At 38.8% G+C, this 24371-nt stretch overlaps 1 protein-coding gene across 1 annotated transcript; it reads left to right on the top strand.

The window, feature by feature from the left end:
- On the top strand, positions 1–23514 carry LOC133606296 (sphingomyelin synthase-related protein 1-like). The gene is made up of 6 exons (XM_061960109.1): positions 1–135; positions 11352–11981; positions 12076–12171; positions 16158–16275; positions 16399–16549; positions 22376–23514. Exons 2-6 carry the CDS (start codon positions 11356–11358, stop codon positions 22678–22680), a joined length of 1296 nt encoding a protein of 431 aa, XP_061816093.1. The 5' UTR covers positions 1–135; positions 11352–11355; the 3' UTR covers positions 22681–23514.
- Positions 23515–24371: the final 857 nt, after the last annotated feature.

A 24371-nucleotide genomic window follows, 5' to 3' on the forward strand; every position in this document is an offset into this window, starting at 1 on the left:
ATTTGTCGTCACTTCCTGTTTGCTGTTGCCTGGTTGTGAAAGTAAGTGGGCATGTTCGGTTTGAAACATTCCTGGCAATGCGAGAGGAAGACAGCTCGTCTCCTCCCTCTGACAAACACTGACTGTGGTTCTTTGGTAAGAAAAACTACTTTTTTCCCTTCCAGAAAGTGTATTCTTTAAACTTCCAAACGTTCGACCTCGCCTCATTTTTAACAGCATTTGTCGTGTTGTTTCTCCATAGTTGTTATGTTAGGAACTTGACACATTCATTGTTTGTGTTGTGGTTTATAACCGAGTATTAGTTCTATAATATAACAATGCTATAATATATAGTTTTAGTTTATGTATATTTTGCGGTACACAAAGTATTTTGTTACCAAAAGCCTCGTTGTGTAAGTGTTTCATTACATCTGTGTGAGTGTGACTCAACCAGCAAAACAAGCTGATTTGGCACTTGAGGTCCACATGACACATATTTGTTCAGAAATCATAGGGTAAAATGTGAAACAACTTTTTTCTTTTTTTTTTGACCAATACTTTAATCTGACTGGCATTTTTTATTTTGTGTGTGAGATTATGTGAGAGTGATACTTGTTTTTTCAGGAGGGTAAACTAAGCATATTTAAATTGAATTAACTGGAAGAGAGAATAAAGGGCAAATGGGTTCTTTTGGATTGGTATAATAAACTTACATTGGTCAAAAATTGAAATTAGGCTGTAGTTTTCTGTTGTTTGAGGAAACTATGAATTAACTGCTAAAATAAAAATAAAAATGTGCATGTGCCAAACATCAATTAGTATTCAGAGAAAGCAAACAGTACCATTTGATTTATGTGAACTGGCAGGGGATTAAAAAAATGTGTGATAATTCAGTTCCTCAGCCGTATTACCATGAACTGATTTTATTTGATTTTTTCCAAATATTTTTATTGAATTTTGCAGACAGTACAGTATGATGGATCATGGCAACAGCAAGTTGAGGTATCTGCACATTTTACAATATGTAACATAGTAAACCCCACCCCTTACAATACCCACCCACTTTAATTCCCAAGGTAATAGTCACCTAGTGCCCACAACAAATATAGACACACATGAATATATGCAAACTTAGATTCAATCTAACAAATATATTAAAGATAAACAAAAGATAAATAAGGTAAATAAATAAATAAATAAATACTACATAAGATGTGACCATGAACTGATTTAAGTGGACTTAAACAAGTTGAAAAACGTATTCGGGTGTTACCATTTAGTGGTCAATTGTACGGAATATGTACTGTACTGTGCAATCTACTAATAAAAGTTTCAATCAATCAATCAATTGTACAAATCCAACATTTTTTGCTGTGCTACTATTGCATCTTTGATTATTAAAATCTTAAGTCATAAATAACCACCTAATGCCTTTATGATGCATGACCGGGAGCTGATTGACTTATGATGATGAGTGTAAATTGTTGCTGCATACAGTCATGTTGTTCGGGACTTGCCAACCTTTGAGTCGAAGGGAGGATGCCCGGCGAGCTGACCTGTTGTCGTCTTATCTACAGGTCAAAGGGCGACGAGAGAAAACGTGAGGACAGTTTAGTTTCAACGACATCCATTTCTGTCTGTTCGAAGCAGAAAATAAATATGTGATTTGAGTTAAAATGGGAGGGAGGGTGATGTGTTTTTTTAATCTGATAAAAAAACATCATCAGTCTAATAGAGTTAGAGTTTGCCGCCAGTGTTGTTCCAGTCAGCAGCCTGAACCTAGAGGAGTGAACAGCCTGCAGTGCTCGTGCTGCCTCATTAAGTACACAATGAGATGACCATCACATGAAACACGTTGAGCAACTCCTACAGTACTGCTACAACACTAAAACTAATGTTGTCCAAGGCAAACAAAATGTCCGTTTGTATGCACTCTATGGCTTTAGAAGGAACTGATGTTTTTGGCCTCAAAAACATCATTCACTATTATTTACCATGAATTTATTTACGTGGACCCCGACTTAAACTAGTTGAAAAACTTATTTGGGTGTTACCATTTAGTGGTCATTTGTACGAAATATGTATTGTACTGTGCAATCTACTAATAAAAGTTTCAATCAGTCAATCAATCAATCAATGCCATCTGTGTACAGACCCTTAACGAAACACAATGGGTGCGGTGAAAAAAATCTAATATTACAGTATAAATATTTTTCTGCAATTGATTTAGCAAACAAAACCCAGTAATAACCTCAAACATTTCAAGTAAGCCATGTGCAAAAGCAAGTATAAAAGCATATAAAAAATGTAATTCTGAATCAGCAAATCTAGGTGGTTTGTTATTTGTATTTTTGCAGTGAGACATTTTTGTTATTTAAACAAACAGTTATTTGTGTATATGCTGCAAAAAAGTGCACAGTATTGAATGGAATAATTCTAGTTTTTCATACACTGAAATATTAGTTTTTGAAGTACAATCAATTGTACTTTTGAGAGGACTACGAAATGTGAATTACCAAAGTATCATCCATCCATTCATTTTCTTCCGCTTATCCGAGGTCGGGTCGTGGGGGCAGCAGCCTAAGCAGGGAAGCCCAGACTTTCCTCTCCCCAGCCACTTCATCCAGCTCTTCCCGGGGGTCCCGAAGTATCAATATCATTTTATTATTTTTTTAATCCAATTGTAATGCAAAGTATAATTTTTTTGATTTTTAAACCGACTTGTACTGGTATTTTTTTTATGGAAGCTCTTGTATGTATGGCACACAAACAGCTGCTTCAACAAAATCTGAGTTTGTTTTTATCATATTATTTGTATTTTTATTATATTATTTCATATATTCACCATTGACTTTCTCCACATTTTTTGTCATGCCAAATCAAAAATATATCTCATTAAGCATGTACACACTTGGGCTAATCATGCAATTTATTTTGACGGTACAAACTCTTTTACCTTAACCGCTATACGGTCAGTGATCGGATCAATGAAAAAAAATTAATAAATAACTTTAAAATACAGCCTAAAATACCTTTTATATAAAACTTTTACTTAGTTTCATACAAATAAATGACATGCATTCAAGTAAAACGTTTAAAACGATCCCGAATGACATTCTGACAATATGGTTGCATTTGTATGCAAATCCATCTGGTGGCACGCCAACAAATCACTTTGTTAAAGTACAGTGTTTTATGTTCCTATATTCAAACAGTGTTACTGTTCAAACTGTGTGTAATGTTACAGTGGCCAAAAAACACTACACTACTGTATTTTAAGGTTGGTGAATATGGTGGTACTTGGAGAGCCAAGTTTTTTCTGAGGTGATAAAGTTTTAGAACCACTCTGTTAGAGCAATAGAATGAATGTTATGGCAAGTTGAACATGTTTTGTTTATTTCAACAATTTTTGCTAAAATACGCATTGAGGCTTAAAATGTCTTTTATCCAATTACTCTATTAATCAAACAAACTGATAGATTACTTGGTTAGTAAAATAATCGATAGCTTTAGCCCTAATCATGTGGACTTTTTTAAACACAGAAAACCCTTCATAAGGCTTTGGTTCTATTTTCATATAGCATACTTTGTAAATGAAAGTTTGGGTTGAATAATGTAAACTGTGGTTATCGCACATCTTTCTCAGCCACAATATGTCCTGATTTAATGCTAAATTAACAGTGGGCTTAGTGATTCAAAGAGTAAGTAAGAAAAACATGTTGTCGGCGCATTTAACCATTTCAATGGTTTTGAATCAATCAATGAGCGTTTCATTTCATGTTTGAACAATAAGACCTTTGATAACTTGTGGTAAAGTGGTGATGACGCCAATAGTTAGAAGGTTGTAGGAGCCTTTATTCACATCTTAATGTCAGAGCTTTTTAACAAGGGGTCCGCTGAGTCGTGAAGTTTTTGGTTGACGTAGACAAAACATTTTGGGACAAGCGGTTGAAAATGGATGAATGGATGGGTATATCTTTCCATCTAGTCATCAGTTTTTGATTTGTAAAAATTTGTAAGACTGAAAATATAAACATAAAATAAACATAACAAAAGTATAACGTACATTGTGTATTTTACATAAATAATGTCCATTGTGTATTTTACATAAATAAAATAGAAGGTTTAGTGTTAATATATCCACACGATAAACTAAAAATGTTTACACATATAGAAATTACACAACAGTCACACACCAAACATTGAATGTGACTTATCACTGTTAGCGTTATTGCCCTCTACTGGTCAAATGTATCACTACATGTATTAAACGAGGTTTGATTGTTACTCTCAGACAAAAAAACCGACCACAAATAAAAAAGACATCGCAAAGTCAGCAATTTTTTTCAAGGGTTGAATGTGTAGTCTTCTTCTACTCACCCCCACTGCTGCTTCAATGTGAAGTGATGTGAATTATATTTATATAGCGCTTTTCTCTACTGACTCAAAGCGCTTTTTATATAGTGAAACCCACTATCTAAGTTACATTTAAACCAGTGTGGGTGGCATTGGGAGCAGGTGGGTAAAGTGTCTTTCCCAAGTGACTAGGATGGCAGAAGCGGGGATCGAACCTGGAACCCTCAATTTGCTGGCACGGCCACTCTACCAACCGAGCTATACCGCCCCCTGACACATATGCCTCGCTGTTGCCCCCTGCGGGGTAGCGGGAGTACTGGTGGTTTCATCATGCCTAGGGGGAGCTCCACAAACCACGTCAAACCCAGATTCCGATATAACAAAGGTCTTAACTCATTCTCCTTCTATGCCACATCAGAAAGTGCATCTCTATCCTCCTTCAAAACCACACTAAAAGAACACCTCCAGGCAGCTCCAACCCTATCCTAACCTCCTACCCCCACCACATCCCACCTCCCCGGATTGTAAATGATCAAATGTATATACTTGTTCGTATGCTTTCTGAGCTCACTATGTTCACCGCTCGCTGTACATATCCTACGAAGTGAAACCTACACTGTTACAATGTCCATTTCTCAGATGATATAATTGTTGATGACTGAAGTATGCTGATAGCAACCCAACCTAACCCCCCCCCTCCCAACCCCCTCCACATACCACACCCCGGATTGTAAATAATTCAATATATATACTCTGATGATGATTTACTTGTGTGATGACTGTATTATGCTGATAGTATATATTTGTACCATGAATTGATTAACGTGGACCCCGACTTAAACAAGTTGAAAAACTTATTCAGGTGTTACCATTTAGTGGGCAATTGTACGGAATATGTACTGTGCTGTGCAATCTACTAATACAAGTTTCAATCAATCAATCAATTTGTGTGATGTTCGGCGGGCCAAATGAAAAGCTATGGCGGGCCGGATGTGGCCCGCGGGCCACCAGTTGAATAATACTGCGCTACACTGTGTGCTCACTGTTTCAAGTCAGACAGCTCACACAGTTGGAAGATTACAGTATTGCCACTTTTGAGCTAACCTTAGAGATTTAATTGTGTCTTCCTCGCAGCAGCGTAACATGAAAGTGAAAATAAACATAAAAAGCTCAGAGAGGATTAAACGGCCACCAATATTAGCCGCTAATTTGTTACCTATTTCTTGACTATTGCGACCGATTTTGTCATTAAAGAAAGCTAGCAGGGTCATTGATTCTGTACCGTTGCAAGATGTAGTAGGAGAGAAGGGGTGTTATCCTTCCTGCCGAGCCTGGGACTATATTTTAAGAAGGTAGTTGAAAGACAACCACAAAGATTAAAGTAAGTGTAACTGAGGGCCATCTTGTTTTATGATTGTATCTGTATGTCTTATCAATGTTATTTAGTTCAATGTAGGGCTGCAGCTAACGATTATTTTTCTATCGATTAATCTATAGATTATTTTTTCGATTAATTGGTTAATCTATAGATTATTTTTTCGATTAATCTATAGATTATTTTTCCTTTTACCGATTATTTTTTTTATTTAAAATTAAGATGAAAAAAATAAATTTAGGCCAGTTTTTTCAAAAGGCATGGCTTTTATTTCCAAAAAAAAAAAGTATGGCCACTCAGTCAACATTGAAAACATGGCAAAACATTCTGTAACACTGTAAACATTTGTGCCAATCTAAATATTCTGGAGCACTGTAAACATTAAGTATTGCTTTTAAAATGTGCAAAATAAACATCCAGTCCAACACTATAACCAATTCTACTCATTCCAGTGAGTGACTAACAGTTGTAATGAAGAAAGGTTAGCATGTCTACATGCTCTGGGGTGAGGCTGGTTCTTTTCTTGTTTACAATATTCCCAGCAGCTGAAAATAGGCGCTCAGAAGGGGTCGATGTGGCTGGAACTGAGAGGTAAGACCGAGCCAGCATTGCCAGATTTGGAAACCTTGCCTGATGTTCTTTCCACCATTTTAATGGGTTTTCATCCTTGGAAATGGGGGATTCTCCAAAATAAGACACTAACTCGTTTCTGACCATTTCAGCATCATTACTGTCATTGTTGTCTTCCTCATTGTTGCTGAGTTCATCTGAATCTGAGCCAAGAAGTGTGTCTAGTAAAGATACAGGCCGCCTGTCAGCATCTGGTCTTTCCACTTGCATTGCTGTGCCCTGTTGAGCGTGTGTCTCCTTTTCCCTTCTTTTCTCCTCCAGAACTATTGCATGCAGCTTGTATTGAACTTTTAAACACTCATCTGCAGTCAGGAATTTCAGCTTCCTGAATCGTGGGTCAAGTGCAGCTGCTAATATGCACACATTTGGTCCATCATCTTTGAATGTGGTCTCGGCTTCCCACCTGGATGTTATCTCACGTGCAGCAGTGACCTGGAAACACTTGATTGATGCATTTTCAAAAGCAGTTTGTGTAGCCTTCCGAAGCCCTTTGACCAGCAGAGGGACAGCGGAAACTGTTACATAAGATTCTCCACTCAGGTACACAGTTGCACATTCAAAAGGTTTCAGAACTTGTTCAAGTTCTTCAAGCAAGCTCCACTTGTCAGCCTTAAGATCCAGAAAATGCTTCCCTCTTTGAGTGACCTCCGGATCTGACAGAGTTGCTGTTATTGGCCACCTCTGCTCAAGCAGGCGACTAATCATGTAAAAGGAACTGTTCCATCTCACAGACACATCTTGTATGAGGCTGTGGTCTGGAGAACCCATTTGTTTTTGCTTAACCTTTAGTTTTGTACTGGATAGCTCACTTTTTCTGAAGTGCTCGACCAAACTTCTTGCTGCTCCTAAAGCTCTGCTGATGTGGTTGTCCTTTAGAGCATGGTTAACTACAAGCTGTAGAGTATGGCCAACACATCTGAGGGATGAAACACCATGTCTTTCCTCAAGAACTCTTAAAGCTGCAACAACATTTGCAGCATTGTCATGTACAATGACTTGTACTAGTTTTATGTTTATTTCAAACTTATTGACAACATCCTCAATCCAAGAGGCAATGTTTTCTGCAGTGTGCTTTTCATTGAGGGGCATTGTTGTCAAGTTAATTGAGGTAAGCTCCCACTCATCATTAACAAAGTGAATGGTGACACCAAGGTAAGCTTCAGTGGCCATACTTGTCCATGCATCAGTTGTGAGTGTCAGTTTTCCTTTCACATTTTTCAGGATTGCTTTGACTTCATTCATTTTCTTTGTGTATTTTTGCTCCATAAGCTTAGTGAAGTGGGTTCTTGATGGTAGTGTGTAGCCAGAGTGAAACCGTTTGATCATTTTTTGAAACCCTTCCCCTTCTACCATATTTAATGGCCTCATGTCTATGACCATCATTTCCAGGACACCATCAGTCAGGTCAGCGGCCACTTGGGGTGTGCATTCAGTCCCATGCCTCTTTGGAAAAAAATCCTGGACACTGCTTTGTCGTTTGCTGCAACATAAGAGACAACAATTAATTTTCATTTTAAATATACCCAAATACAGCTTACTTTAATACAAAAGGTTAAACTACACACATTATCTTGTTAAATTGGTTTAATAACACAACAATGATAGTATGATTAAAGTGAAGTTAATTGTTCGTTTGTACATAGTATATGTAACTGTTAATGTTGTAAAAGGTATTTGCACAACTTATTAACGTTAGCGTTAAAGATAGTATATGTAACTGTTAATGTTGTAAAAGGTATTTGCACAACTTATTAACGTTAGCGTTAAAGATAGTATATGTAACTGTTAATGTTGTAAAAGGTATTTGTACAACTTATTAACGTTAGCGTTAAAGAGGAGCGCGTCTTTGTAAACACTGAACAGGCACGCCAAACGCGCCTCTCAGAGCGAAACGGTGCTTTAGTTTATGAATTTACAACGCAGATACAAATGACACATTCATGTTTTTTTGTAATGATGACAACGTATACTCACGGATGATTGACTCGTTGATGGTGATGGGAAGAACGCTGTCGGATGTTTTCTTTTTAGATGCTCGTTCATAGCCGTTGTGCTGCTGTGATACGCCATTTCCGCTCGACACAGTGTGCATAAAACAACATTATTAGGCCGTTTATTAAAATACTCCCACACTTTTGACGACTTTTGGCGTGTTTTTTTCCCCTCGCTCGCATCGTTTGCTCTGCGCTCCGCCATGACAGTGGTGTGACGTAAATATGCGACGCGCCGACGCACAAAAATGACGTCGACGTATTTACGTAACCGATGACGTCGACTACGTCGACGCGTCGTTTCAGCCTTAGTTCAATGCAGTCTGACTCTGCTTTTATCGTGAAGTCCGAGAGTGAGGTGGGCTTTGAAATGCTTGACTAAAGAATGTGTGGCATCACAATGGATATTTTGGAAGTTTTGTTTATTATTGTTTCATTAAATTGTTGTAATACATTTTTTTATTTGTGTATTCTAAATGTCCTTTATGTGTTTTTGTGTACATTGTGAGTGACTTAGGATATAAATTAATGAATATTTTAGGTATGAGATGATCCCACTTGCACTAAACACGACTTAAATCACTGTCTGCAGACTCGTTCATAATCTGAGGACCATCGGTTTATATTCTGGGGCTGCAGCGATTAATCGATACAAAAAAAAGATTGGATTCATTTTTGTTTCGATTAATCCTTTCATGAGTGTAACTAATAAAAATGTATAAAATCTGGACCACATGGATTGCCCGGTAATTTAAATACTGTACAAACAGCCTCTGCAATGGAGCGCACATGAGAGCGGTGTTTTCTTTTTTTTTTAATGTTAAAAGAGAAATTTCAACGTTGCTGCATTTGTTAGAAACCTGTCTATAGCGAGTAGAATAATTGTTGTTTAGTTGAACTATTGTCCCTAAAATACACATTGGAGTTTTTTATTCGAAAAAAAAAAATTGTCGCTCTGCAGCTAAATGAACACTTAGTGTCTAACAATCTCTGTGAACCTTTTCAATCCGGTTTCAGGGCAAATCACTCTACACTGAGACAGCCCTCGCAAAAATGACTAATGATCTACTGCTAACGATGGATTCTGATGCGTCATCTATGTTGCTGCTTCTTGATCTTAGCGCTGCTTTTGATACCGTCGATCATAATATTTTATTAGAGCGTATCAAAGCACGTATTGGTATGTCAGACTTAGCCTTGTCGTGGTTTAACTCTTATCTTACTGACAGGATGCAGTGCGTCTCCCATAATAATGTGACCTCAGACTATGTTAAGGTAACGTGCGGAGTTCCTCAGGGTTCGGTTCTTGGCCCTGCACTCATTAGTATTTACATGCTGCCGCTAGGCGACATCATACGCAAATACGGTGTTAGCTTTCATTGTTATGCTGATGACACCCAACTCTACATGCCCCTAAAGCTGACCAACACGCCGGATTGTAGTCAGCTGGAGGCGTGTCTTAATGAAATTAAACAATGGATGTCCGCTAACTTCTTCTTGAAAATGGAAATGCTGATTATCGGTCCTGCTAAACACCGACATTTATTTAATAATACCACACATTTGAATACCAAACAATTACACAAGGCGAATCAGTAAAGAATCTGGGTATTATCTTCGACCCAACTCTCTCGTTTGAATCACACATTAAGAGTGTTACTAAAACGGCCTTCTTTCATCTCCGTAATATCGCTAAAATTCGTTCTATTTTATCCACTAGCGACGCTGAGATCATTATTCATGCGTTCGTTACGTCTCGTCTCGACTACTGTAACGTATTATTTTCGGGTCTCCCTATGTCTAGCATTAAAAGATTACAATTGGTACAAAATGCGGCTGCTAGACTTTTGACAAGAACAAGAAAGTTTGATCATATTACGCCTATACTGGCTAACCTGCACTGGCTTCCTGTGCACTTAAGATGTGACTTTAAGGTTTTACTACTTACGTATAAAATACTACACGGTCTAGCTCCGTCCTATCTTGTCGATTGTATTGTACCATATGTCCCGGCAAGAAATCTGCGTTCAAAGAACTCCGGCTTATTAGTGATTCCCAGAGCCCCAAAAATGTCTGCGGGCTATAGAGCGTTTTCTATTCGGGCTCCAGTACTATGGAATGCCCTCCCGGTAACAATTAGAGATGCTACCTCAGTAGAAGCATTTAAGTCCCATCTTAAAACTCATTTGTATACTCTAGCCTTTAAATAGACCCCCCTTTTAGACCAGTTGATCTGCCGTTTCTTTTCTTTTCTCCTCTGCTCCCCTCTTCCTTGTGGAGGCGGGGGGGGGGGGGGCGGGGGCACAGGTCCGGTGGGCATGGATGAAGTGCTGGCTGTCCAGAGTCGGGACCCGGGGTGGACCGCTCGCCTGTGCATCGGCTGGGAACATCTCTGCGCTGCTGACCCGTCTCCGCTCGGGATGGTGTCCTGCTGGCCCCACTATGGACTGGACTCTTACTATTATGTTGGATCCACTATGGACTGGACTCTCACAATATTATGTCAGACCCACTCGACATCCATTGCATTCGGTCTCCCCTGGGGGGGGGGGGGGGTTACCCACATATGCGGTCCTCTCCAAGGTTTCTCAGTCATTCACATCGACGTCCCACTGGGGTGAGTTTTTCCTTGCCCTTATGTGGGTTTTGTACCGAGGATGACGTTGTGGCTTGTGCAGCCCTTTGAGACACTTGTGATTTAGGGCTATATAAATAAACATTGATTGATTGATTGATTGATTACTTGATTATTCGAACAAACTAATTGATAGATTACTCGATTACTAGAATAATTGCTAGATGCAGCCTTAATATTTTCAACTGTCTGTCAATAACGAGGTACCTTTTTAGAACACAATTGTATACAAGGTATGTAAGTCGGGGGCCCTTGCTCCTGTTTGGTTGGTCCCTGGCCTGGAAAACTTTGAAGACCCCTTTTTTGATAGCATCGGTTTTAGTTATCTGTATCATCAGAGTCCACTATGCTAATTGCATCACTGTGTGTTTGTTGGTACCTGCAGTGGCATGGCGTCTGAGCACGGTGCCAGCACATGGAGGTGCAAGCAGGTGGCCCAGTGGCTGCAGGAGCATGGATTTGATGACTATGTGAAGCTGCTTTGCTCTCAGCACCGCCTGGATGGACCTAGTCTCCTCGCTCTGACTGAGGCAGACCTGCGTGGGCCTCCTCTGGGACTGACTGTGCTGGGAGACATCAAGAGGCTGGCCATATCCCTCCGCCAGCTCCAAAGACAGAACCGAGCCCAGCTGGAAGAGCTTGGTCTCCAGACTGGAGACAGTCTTGCTGCTCGGCTCCCATTGGCTCCCACTGTGGCGACCGAGGGGAGCTGGGACATATCCGACAGGCGCTACAATGAGGGAGATTGTCCCGGGAACGGCACTGAGCTGCGACTGAGGAATGGCGGTCGATTTGAAAATGGCTTTGATGGGAAACTGCAATGTCACACTCACTCCAACGGGAGGTGTCGCCAGCACTTGGCTGGACGACTGGACCCAGAAGTCTGGAAGACTGTCTTAAGCGTCGTATACGTCTTTCTAGTCTGTGGCTTAACATCTTTTGTCATGGTTATTGTACATGAGCGCGTCCCAGACATGAGGACGTATCCACCGCTTCCTGACATCTTCCTGGATAGGTATCAGCTTTTTAAGTAACATTAGGTCATTGAATGTACCTTGTCCCCATATCTAATCTGTATGCTGATACTGATGTTTTTTCATTCCTGACAGTGTTCCCAGAATCCCTTGGGCTTTTGCAATGGCTGAGGCGTGTGGCCTCGTTCTGTGCTATATGCTTGTATTGATCTTGCTGCTTCATAAGCACAGGTAAGAATCAAACCCACACATTATGACAAGCAGAGGTGGGAATCTTCGGGCTCCTTACTATTCAATTACAATTACGATTGAGGATCTATGATTTGATTAAAAAACTATTATTGATACATCGTTCATTTTTGTATATTGATGGAGTTTTACATTTCTTTTCGTTTTACTTGCAACTTTAAAAAAAACAATTAATTTGTAATAAGAAACTGTTGAATTAATTCCTACATTTATAAAATTAATGAGAGCGTGTGCAAAACGGGGCCATATGTCCCCGAATATAAAGGAGCTGGTCGGATCTCTCGGTGAGGTGGCTCGCTGCAGTCTGCCAAATTTTAGAACTGTCTGCATTACTTTATGTACAATAAATACATAAATTATTGACGTTTAGTTATTGATTCTATAATTGTCCATGTCCGATTTGCGATGCATCTAAAAATCAATTACCTATAATGACAAGTATTGTTAATGCATACTATAGAATGAAAAGAGCACACTTTACAAAAATACAGCCCAAACTTGGGCATCCTAAGGTTTAGGTCTTTTACTTCCAAACCGCTGCACACATAAAGGTGAAAACTTGTCAAAACATGCACCCATACTCAAGGGTGTAGCACTATATTCTTGGCCCCAGACAGAAGACTCCTGAAGTTCCACCCTCCCCCTTTTCACCCAACCTCGTCGCTCCATACATGTTATTTTGACATGCACTAGAAAATGATTATTGCATGGATTTGGTTGAAACCAGCTTTTTAAAACATGTAAAAACCTTAATTAGTTTTTTGACTTGTAACAGGGGCAGCACGGTGGCAGAGGGGTTAGTGCATCTGCTTCACAATACGAAGCTCCTAAGTAGTCTTGGGTTGAATCCCGGGCTCGGGATCTTTCTGTGTGGAGTTTGCATGTCCTCCCCGTGACTGCGTGGGTTCCCTCCGGGTACTCCGGCTTCCTCCCACTTCCAAAGACATGCACCTGGGAATAAGTTGATTGGCAACACTAAATTGGCCCTAGTGTGTGGATGTGAGTGTGAATGTTGTCTGTCTATCTGTGTTGGCCCTGCGATGAGGTGGCGACTTGTCCAGGGTGTACGCCGCCTTCCGCCCGATTGTAGCTGAGATAGGCTCCAGTGCCCCTCGTGACCCTAAAGGGAATAAGCGGTAGGAAATGGATGGATTGACTTGTAACAGATGGGATTAACATATGTAGATAAACTTGCCTAAATACTTTATTGTTTGAAAAAAAATAAATTGTTTTTGGAGGGGTTTCAACACAAAAGTGCCAACAAATTCAATCTAAAGAACCTGTCATTCATTTATAAAGATAACTATAATTCAGTCAAGTGTTCCTTTACTTCAGAGTGTAAAGTAGATATTAGCTTATACAAATAGGATTATCATAATACAAAATTATCATGATACATAGTTATGGGCCTGCTGCAATTCAAAGCTTTGCAAGCAGCCCATATTATTATTCCTCATACTTCAACTTTTATTATAGTTCTTCTATCTTATTATGCCGCGCTTAATTCAAGACCAACTGGCCAACGAACCCCTACATATCTTATACCGTCGGAAAGGTCTTGCTCGCGCAGACAGTGACATTTATAGCTGGGAACATTTCATGTTACCATGACGACGCTATTTACTAAAAGAAAAAAGAAAATGGGCCAATTGATGTGGTGCATACCCTTTTGATTACACTGCTATACACCTTAGTCATATAACTTGGTATATGACACATGCAAACTGTTAGCATGCTAACATTATCTGTCAATCAATCAAAGTTTACTTATGTAGGCCTTAACAGATGTCTCAAAGGGCTGCACAAGCCACAACGACATCCTCGGCTCAGATCCCACGTTATCATGCTAACATTAGCAGTCATCAGCCAATTTTACACTTTTTTTAATGTACCTCCACTGCCATAAACCTTAGAGTCATATAACTTGGTATGTGACACATGCTAACTTTTAGCATGGTAACATTTTAGGCTAGCTCTTCAGCTCATTTTTTACGGTTGCTCATTTTGAGACCGTTTACTCCAGAGTTCTATAACTTGGTATGTGACACATGGTAAGTGTTAGCATGCTAACGTTAGCTAAAGCTAGCTCTTTAGCTCATTTTTTACGGTTTCACCTAAAACTCACATATTCAGACCCTCTGCGCCATCTTAAAAGTACGCCGACCCCCGGCCAGAGGAGCACGGCACAGATAGCAGGCCCATCAAAATGTTGTAGTTATTATAATGATTATATTATTGTTAGTGCATTTACTGGTGGTTAAGCATTCCCCCGTCTTTAAAACCTAGTGACGCCTGTTTCTAACTTTAATCGAGCACCACAGTTATGTTCCTTCCCCTAAAATAACAATAATCCCCTCCATTAAGGCAAATAAACGTCTTTTCTTAGTATCTTATGTAACATTATCACTGGAGGACGAGGCTAAACATGTTACACACTGAGAAAAAGCCGGAAGCAGGCATGCTAATAGCTAAGCTAACCGCTTAGCTAGCTTTGAACAACACCAAGAAATAAGTGCTTCGGAAACATTAAGAAGTGTAGATGGAATCATGGCACAACAGAAAGTAAGCAGTTCTTAACATGAAATTAACAAGTAGATCAATAAGAGTCTAGAGAGAGGATTTTATATAACAACTGTTGGTTGTCGATACCAAGGGTAGTATCAGTAAATGATCAATACTAGAGTAAGGTCGATATTTTTATTTTCTCAAAATATTTTCTTATTTTTTTGTTAATGTTTACAAACTCTATGAACCACATTCCTGGACACAGGAGGAGTTTGAGGGCCAAAGCAAAGGATGTAGTTTTGTTTTTTTAGGTAATTGTATACTCTGGACTTTGTTTTGATTAAACAATTGTTTATAATAAAAGAGAATAGGGGACTAGTTTAAATATTGTGTTGATATTGTTACACTGTCGATAGCATTTACCATAAATACATTGAAACTAGAGATGTTCGATAATGGCTTTTTTGCCGATATTCCGATATTGTCCAACTCTTAATTACCGATTCCGATATCAACCGATACCGATATATACAGTTGTGGAATTAACACATTATTACGCCTAATTTTGTTGTGATGCCCCGCTGGATGCATTAAACAATGTAACAAGGTTTTCCAAAATAAATCAACTCAAGTTATGGAAAAAAATGCCAACATGGCACTGCCATATTTATTATTGAAGTCACAAAGTGCATTATTTTTTTTAACATGCCTCAAAACAGCAGCTTGGAATTTGGGACATGCTCTCCCTGAGAGAGCATGAGGAGGTTGAGGTGGGCGGGGTTGGGGGGGGCAGGGTATTGGGTAGCGGGGGGTGTATATTGTAGCGTCCCGGAAGAGTTAGTGCTGCAAGGGGTTCTGGGTATTTGTTCTGTTGTGTTTATGTTGTGTTACAGTGCGGATGTTCTCCCGAAATGTGTTTGTCATTCTTGTTTGGTGTGGGTTCACAGTGTGGTGCATATTTGTAACAGTGTTAAAGTTGTTTATACGGCCACCCTCAGTGTGACCTGTATGGCTGTTGACCAAGAATGCCTTGCATTCACTTGTGTGTGTGTGAAAAGCCGTAGGTATTATGTGATTGGACCGGCACGCAAAGACAGCGGTTTTAAGGTTTATTGGCGCGCTGTACTTCTCCCTACGTCCGTGTACCACTACGCACAGCGGCGTTTTAAAAAGTCATACATTTTACTTTTTGAAACCGATACCGATAATTTCCGAACCGATACCGATAATTTCCGATATTACATTTTAAAGCATTTATCGGCCGATAATATCGGCAGCCCAATATTATCGGACATCTCTAATTGAAACATTTCAGTCAATACACGTGCTCATTGGTATGCATGCTATTGGTATCGGCCGATCTCACTCATCGATGATCGGTAACGTAATTGGCAGCATAAAACCTCTGATAGTAGCATCCCTAGTTTTCACATATCTCCTCCAAATCCCATCTTGTCTTACAGGTCTATTCTCTTGAGACGATTGTGTTCTCTGATTGGGACTGTATTTTTGCTTCGTTGCTGCACCATGTTTGTCACCTCCCTCTCAGTGCCCGGCCAGCATCTCAAGTGCGCCAGTAAGGTGAGAAACTTCTCCCATTCTGCAGAGATCACAAGGCGTATGTGTTGAAGATGCTAAAAATGTGCTATTGTTGCTGTGAGTCACGACATGCCCGCCGCTAACGGGGTCCTCTTGTTCCCTCAGACATACGGTGATTCATGGGAAAAAATACAGAGGACGCTAACAATCTGGGTCGGATTCGGGATGACTCTGACCGGTGTCCAAACGTGCGGTGACTACATGTTCAGCGGGCACACAGTCGTCATTACGATGCTCAACTTTTTTGTGACGGAATGTGAGTTTGTTTTATCTAACATCTATGATGTATGAGAAAGGGATACAGTCATTATTGAATTGTCAGACTCCAGTGAAACCAGACAAATGTGGTGTTATTTTGTGGCTTCTTCACCTGGACGCCTTTTTTTTTCAAGATATAAATCTTTCATAACCGACCGACCATTTGAGTTTTCAAAGAAAGTTCAATAATGAGCAATTAAAGGCCAGCTATGTACTCGCGGAAACAAATATCAGAATGAGAAATTCTTTATTTATCCACAAGTCACTTCAGGCAGGGTTGTTTTTATTGACAATGTTTCAAAATAAAATAAAACCAGAAAATGGGTCAAAATACAGCAACAACACACAATATGGAGATAAAAAGCTGAACTATTGATACTAATGTCTGATAATGACACAAATAATATATGTATTATTTTTCTTTAAATTCAAAAAATATATGAAGTGGTCCCTCGCATCATTTTACTTTTTTCTATGTGGCCGTTGGCGGACAGAGTTTAAACACTATTTATAATCTACTAATTCTACGTATTTAAACATTTTATTAGCATAGCTGTGCTTTTAGTCACATTCAAATATGCACAGTGAGACGTATGATGCAGCGTTGTATTTATTTTAGTATTTATCTTGAGTATTTTGCTCCGACACTAAACAGTTGAGCTGAAAGTGATTAAGAGTACCTTTTTATTTGTTGAACGTGCATCTTTTAGCAAGGAATGATTCAAGAAACTGCCGAAGACCTAAAACATTGTTTAAGTAGATTTTTATTTTAAAATATTTACAATTTTTAATGTACTTTATGTTATTAAAGGTAAGTAGATTTTTACTTTTAAAAATATTCAAAATTTTTTAGCTGTTTGTTATTATTTTGATTTATTTTATGACTTGTTACTGCCTACAACTATGCCAAATTTAAATTTGATGATGTTGAAATGATTCAGGTAACTTGTAGTCTAATGTAGAACACTATCATCTTCTATACATGTAGAAAATGTGGCTGTATTGAGAAAGTGTTTTAATTATATTGGACATGGAATGATAGAAATTTATAAAAATGTTTTTAAAAAGTATATGAAAGTTACCATTTTGTGCAATGAGCTCTAACTTAGAAACAAAAGTACATATCTTGTCAATGGACGTCCTTCGTCCCTGTATTTTTTATGACCGTGAGAATAAAAACTGTCTCTAAAATGTCATCGATCGATTTGCTGCTTCACAACAGTTTGTTACAAGATAAGCCAATCGATGCCAGCGTTTCTCATCTCTCACTTATGAAACTCATTGCAGTTCAACTTCAAGAGCATCTTTGTTTTTGTCCTTTGTCCTGGCTGTCACTCTGCCTCAGCTCGGTGGAAGCTCGATAAAGTTATCAGTTTAGCTTCTGGCGATCAGATTTTAAATGTGACTCTCTCTTTTTTTTTTTTTTTTTACCGTAGTGACATTTTCACTTTAACAAACTGGAGTAGTTTGGAACGTTTTGGAATTTTGCCCATTGTCCACAATCTTTTAGCCTTTTTGTGTGTGTTCTAAATAGAGAAAAACAGCTTGCAAGTGGCGGCTAACAATGCAGGTAATGGGTATACAATCTATTCTGCTTATGAAGCCCTCTATAAACCATCCAAAAACTTCCAACACTGTTGTATACATGCTGTAAGTACTGTATGTATAAAATGTAGTTATAGGCACATTTAATATAACGGTAGCGTTTGTTGCTATGATCTAAACATTTCAAATAAGAACATAAAGCAATGAGTCACAATGGGCGCTATCACTGGAATGCCGACTGTTGGGATTGTTGTATCTTTCAGCACTTTTGCTCTCCTTGAGCTATATTATATTGTGAATAATCCTCATTTCTCAGATAAAAAATGCTTCCTAGCGATGTTGCGATGGTCTTATGCTGCATTGCTAGTGGTCGGAGGAGCAGTGTGGGCAAGGTGGAGGGACCCAACGCCAGAAAAATAGTTCCTCTGTGTTAGCTCTTAAAATAACAATGTCGCTAGAGATTGGGTAATATGCAGGTCACAGCATGTACTGTAAATGTAGCGTTGATAGCTAGATAGATGGATACTTTATCCATCTACAAAGAGAAATTTGCATTTCCAGCAGCTTGTAAGGGTAGAAACAAACAGAGGCATGCAAGATTTAAAAAAGAAGTACCACATTTTCCGGCGCAACGGATTATAAGGCGTACTGCCGATGAATGGTCTATTTTTTACCTTTTTTATGTATATAAGGCGCACCGGATTATAGGGCGCATTAAAGGAGTCATATTATAACTTTTATTTAAATTGAAAACACTTCCTTGTGGTCTACATAACATGTAATGGTGGTTCTTTGGTCAAAATGTTGCATAGATTATGTTTTACAGATCATCTTCAAGCTGCGTTCTGACAGTTGCTTCAGGATGCGCCGTTTTGTGGGCGGTCTTATTTACGTGGCTCACCTTTGGCAGCGTCTTCTCCCTGTCATCTTTGTTGTAGCGGTGTAGCATGCAAGGACGGGAGAAGAAGAAGTGTGACATTCAGACTTTACTTAAATCCAAAATGTAGCAGCATCGGAAACAAAACACCGGATATGTGTCCCGTGAAAAACCGTCCAACCAGAACTCTAATAACTAAAGTTCCTTGGGTGAATAATGTAAATTCACTACACCGGTATGTTTTAGCGCTTTCATAGCGAGTTTACTGACAGATATAAGTAAGAACTTTACACTATTTTATGTAAAAAAATGGCAACAGCTGAGGATGAATGTTCTATAACAAGAAGATAGAGGAAAAAGAAGAAGCTTATCGACTACGGGTCGCCACGGACAACAAAGGCGGATGCGCACAATTTTTCAGGACTTATGCAGATCCCAAATAGAGATCAGCAGGTACTAGAAAGTAAGAAAAGTTGCTTTTGCATAATATTGCGAAACAAAACACCAGATAATGTCTTACCTGATACACACACCATAACAATACTCGTATGTTGAAGCACATCAAACGGTGCAGCAGACACTTATCTCTTATGTTTGACTGCCATCTACTGGTCACACTTATCATTACACCATGTACCAAATAAAACCGCTTCTAGGTGGGTAAGCTCAACCAAACGTATTCCTTACATTAGGCGCACAAAGTTATAAGGCGCACTGTCGGGTTTTGATTAAAAAAAAAAAAAAAAAAAAAGATTTTAAGTGCGCCTTATAGTCCGGAAAATACGGTAGTTAGTTAGTTGGTGAGTTTTGAATGTTGTTTAGAGGGCTTTACATAGGAGAAGATTAATTCCATTACCTGCTTAATTAGCCGCCTCAAATTAGCAGTTTTTCACTACCGTAATTAGAATGGTCAGAAAAGGGAAACATGTGTCTTGTCTCACATAGAGAATGATGTGCAACACCCCACCCCACCCCCTCCAAAAAAAAGTGATGTTCCCTTTTAATTGTACCTCACATCAACACACAACGACAAGCTCCATATTGCTTTCAAATGCATTAATGACTGTTGGCGACAATTTTTGGCTGTGTATTGAAGCATATTTAGTGCCAAGAAATGGCTGTTTACAGGCAGTCAGATGGTGTATGCGCCTGACTCAGACTGAACAAGACGAAGAAAACATGTTAGTTTTCACTCATCAGTGTGTTTTAGCACATTACTCTTGCTTCAGGCTTTGACCACACAGACACATGTAGGTCGATGTTCTTGACAATAAGGTAGGGTTGGACAATTAATCGAATCGAATCGAAATTAATGGGCCGTGCAATGTGCATGCAAATTCCTGAGCTTGTGACAGGGAAACAGTTGAGAAGCGAATGAGTAAAAAAAAGAGCACTTCTACTCGAAGTCGGGGTTGCTACTTTTTATTTGACACAGTGCTAGTATGTCTAATCAATAATAATGACACTCGGCAAAACAATTAAGGCATATGATTTCCGCTTTCACGTAACCTTGAAAGGAGTCACACAATTGGCCAATAAAACATATTCCTGTAAAACGTCAAATATCAGGGGAATTGACATAAATGTAAGTGAAAGGTTTTCAGTGTGAGCAGAGGGAACATTTTTTTGTGAAAATAATGTGTCTGGTTTGTACCGCTCATTCATCCCAAAACACTCAACCGCCCAACCCTGAACTAAACAATGTTGACAAGGCCCCTTGAAACAGCGACTAAACTACGAAGCTAAAGCAAGCAAGAACAATCCATACACCAACAACACATCTCATCTGCTTGTGTTGTTGTGAACGACATCGTCAATGCACCATTAATGTACAAACAGTGGTCGCAACTTTAGAGGCTCTCCTTCTTTTTTTTTCCCCCAGTGAGTTGTCTTTTTACGCATCAAGCTGAGAGCAGCAGCACAACACACTTCTCGTCTTAACAATAATAGGGTGGTGCACCACATTCGGTCTGACTGCGCTTAACAAAATAAAGGGTTCAAAAAATACCTTACACAAGCATAATGTACTTAAAGCACGTATTCATACAGTTACACAATTATTAGGCTTTAACCTAAAATGCCGTAAATGGTAAAAAACGAAATTAAAAACAATTAAAACGGAAAAACTTTTTTTTTAATTTTAGAGACTTAGACAAACTTTATTGATCCACAAGGGAAATTGTTCCACACAGTAGCAGTTACAAAGGATGGAAAGGGTAAAGATGGAAAGGATAATGCAGGTATAAAGTAGAGTAAAAATGTCCTATAAATATAAAATATAACATATATGTAATATTTACATATTATATATACAGTATGTAATATATACTGATATATTATTATATTATATTATATTTTTATGTATTAATACAATATATAACAAATCCCAATTACCATGTACAATATTACAGTATATGTAACAGCTGCAGCAAAAAAAAGGGCAGCATAAAATAGAGAGTAGATCCAGCAGAAAATATACATTATAAACAAAGAGAGGTAGTTAATATAGAAGCGGTCAGGTAATAGACAGATATCATCTATTGCTGTGTGGCGAGTGATTATACAGCTGGATGGAGTGTGAAATGAAGGAGCTCTTAAATCGAACAGGGTGGAATTGAAGCTGAAGGAGCCTGTTGGAGTATGAGCTCCGCTGTCCCTCAATTGTCTGTTGGAGTGGGTGGGCAGGGTTGTCCATGATGGCGAGCAGTTTGTTCAGTCCTCCTGTCCCTCACTGACACAAACGCCTCCAACTACATGCCAATAGTTTGGCTGGCTTTCCGGATCAGTTTTCTCAATTTGGTTTAAGTCCCTTTTGCTGGTGCTGCTCCCCCAACAAACCACTGCAAAGTACAGGGCACTGGCCACAACAGACTGATAAAAGATCTCCCAACAGCTTGCTGCACACATTTAAGGACTTTAGCTTCCTCCGGAAAAAGAGTCTGCTCATATCCTTCTTGTATGCAGCTTTCTGTTGTCCTTCCAGTCCAGTCTGCTGTTCAAGTGGACTCCCAGGTACTTGTACTGCCCCACTACTGCCACCTCCCTGCCCTGGATGTTGATGGGCTCCACTGTGGTCATTTTCTTCTTGAAGTCGATGACCAGCTCCTTGGTCTTGTCCACATTAAGGAGCAGTTTAATTTATAGATATACCTGTTATTTTAATTGTTGTGGTTTGTTCGTTACTAATTTATACCCATGTTTATACTATATTTAAAGTTGAGTCTTGGTGGTACAATAAATACTCACATTTTCAAATTACTGAATAATCGTGTTATTAATTACGATATCAATCAAAAATAATGGTGATTGTTATTTTTGCCATAATCGTCCAGCCCTGCAATAAGGTCAAAATAGATTAATTACTGTATATCCCTGACTTCATCCCCCTGTATTCCCTGACAGACACTCCAAGGGGCTGGAATATGATTCACACCATATCCTGGGTGTTGAACCTCTTTGGGATCTTCTTCATCCTGGCGGCACACGAGCACTACTCCATCGACGTGTTCATTGCCTTCTACATCACCACGCGCCTCTTCCTCTACTACCACACCTTGGCCAACACACGTGCCTACCAGCAGAGCCGCAGAGCGCGCATCTGGTTCCCAATGTTCTCCTTCTTTGAGTGCAACGTGAACGGACCCGTCCCCAACCAGTACCACTGGCCCTTCAGTAAACCTGCCTTCATGAAAACGCTGATAGGGTAAGGGGTCGGGGGAGGGGGGGTTAGCACCGCATGTGCATGGAAGTTGAAGTTCACACTCATTGGATTTTATTTTGGTTGGTTGGTGTTATGCATACGCAGCATGAAACATAGCGTTCACCCATAGGAACCCAAATATTTGGTGAATTTAAATGGATGCATTAACTAGATTACCGGTAAGTACCTTTTTGATTTTTTTGCACATTATATATTGAATATTTGGGGGGGGGGGGTTATGGGTCTTAAGGGTGCATGCACATTTCCTGGAAGGTTTACCTTATATAATCACTTTAATGTTCCACTTTTCATCCTAATCTAGGCTATTCATCACACTCAGCATTTGCTTAAATAAACTCGGGTTTTCACACAGCTAGAACACATACCTGTTTGGTAACTATTACCAAAGGAAACTTTTTATGAAGATCAACAAGATCAAATATATATATATATATAAATGCTGCATAATCAGATTTTATTTTATTTTATGTAATTTATTGTCGTCGCACAGCATGTTGATCATGTTAAGGAACTGAAGCTTTTTTTCTGTCTTACACTTGTGTTTACGCTAGCGTCTTGCAAACACAAATACATGTTTACACTGTCAGGGTTAAAAACACAAACTATGCACGGATGCATACTAATTGTTTACGATCATTGTCCTTATTTGCAATGCAGTGATAATCTTTGGCCAAAAGTTTACAACTTCAGGAAATTTGTATGTTTTATACTGACTGGTTGCACTAACGTTTTAGTTTTTTCGCATTAATGAAAACAAATATTTAAAGCATAATGTGTATTTTTTTATTGTTTTTAATTAATAATAAAAGTCAAGCTTGTATCTCGTGTGAAAGAGGTATATCTTCTAATGTCAACTGGTTATTTGGCATTTTACTATGAAATGTTTTTCTTTTTTTCCATTCTTGTGTTGTATTACGTAGAATAATGCGGCCTGGAGGAGTTGTGCCACAATATGGATGTGCAGTATCTCTCAAATGAGTATGTTATTTACATTTCAGCGACTCTTTTTATTATACCACAGTTGTCAAACTCAAAGCTGGCTCAGATGTGGCCTGCCACGTTATTTTGTATGGCCCGCAAAAGCCTGGAAATAATATGCGTCCATAAAATACGTTATCTTTTCTTGTATTTGTTTTTCGCATTTTAACAGAAAAAAAAATTAAATGAAAATTGAATACCTTTTAAACTTTAAAATCCAATATTGCAACAAATAGTATATGCTTCCCATACTTACTTCATACTTTCCCAAAAAATTTTTGTCAAAATAAAAACGAATACTTAAATATCTGCTTGATTTAGGATTTTCCATCAAATCGTACACTGTAGAAATGACAATAGATTTTACGGTAAAATTTACGGTGATTTTTACAGCATATTTCTGTAATCTGAAAAAACTACCACGTTTTTGGTTTTTTTAAAGGTAAAATTCTGTCGACTGATCTGCCAATTTTTTACCGTTAAAAACTAAGGTTGTTGATTTTACTGTGTATGACTGTTGATGCAAAAACGGTACCACATTTTTTACGATAAAAAGCTCGTAGGTGAGTGTTTTTTACATTTACCGCAATATGTTATAAAAAAACCCACTGTTTATTTTACAGTTAATTTCTGGTGACTGCAATATGTTGTAAAAAAAAAAAAAAAAACACTGTTTATTTTACAGTTAATTTCTGGTGA

The sequence above is a fragment of the Nerophis lumbriciformis genome, linkage group LG02 (assembly GCF_033978685.3).
Source record: "Nerophis lumbriciformis linkage group LG02, RoL_Nlum_v2.1, whole genome shotgun sequence".
In the NCBI taxonomy this organism is placed as follows: Eukaryota; Metazoa; Chordata; class Actinopteri; order Syngnathiformes; family Syngnathidae; genus Nerophis; species Nerophis lumbriciformis.

Coding starts and splice junctions, on each gene's coding strand:
- LOC133606296 (XM_061960109.1), top strand. CDS start 11,356: ATGGCGTCTGAGCACGGTGCCAGCACATGGAGGTGCAAGCAGGTGGCC. Junction 16,276..16,398: donor ATCTCAAGTGCGCCAGTAAG/GTGAGAAACTTC, acceptor TTGTTCCCTCAG/ACATACGGTGATTCATGGGA. Junction 16,550..22,375: donor CAACTTTTTTGTGACGGAAT/GTGAGTTTGTTT, acceptor ATTCCCTGACAG/ACACTCCAAGGGGCTGGAAT.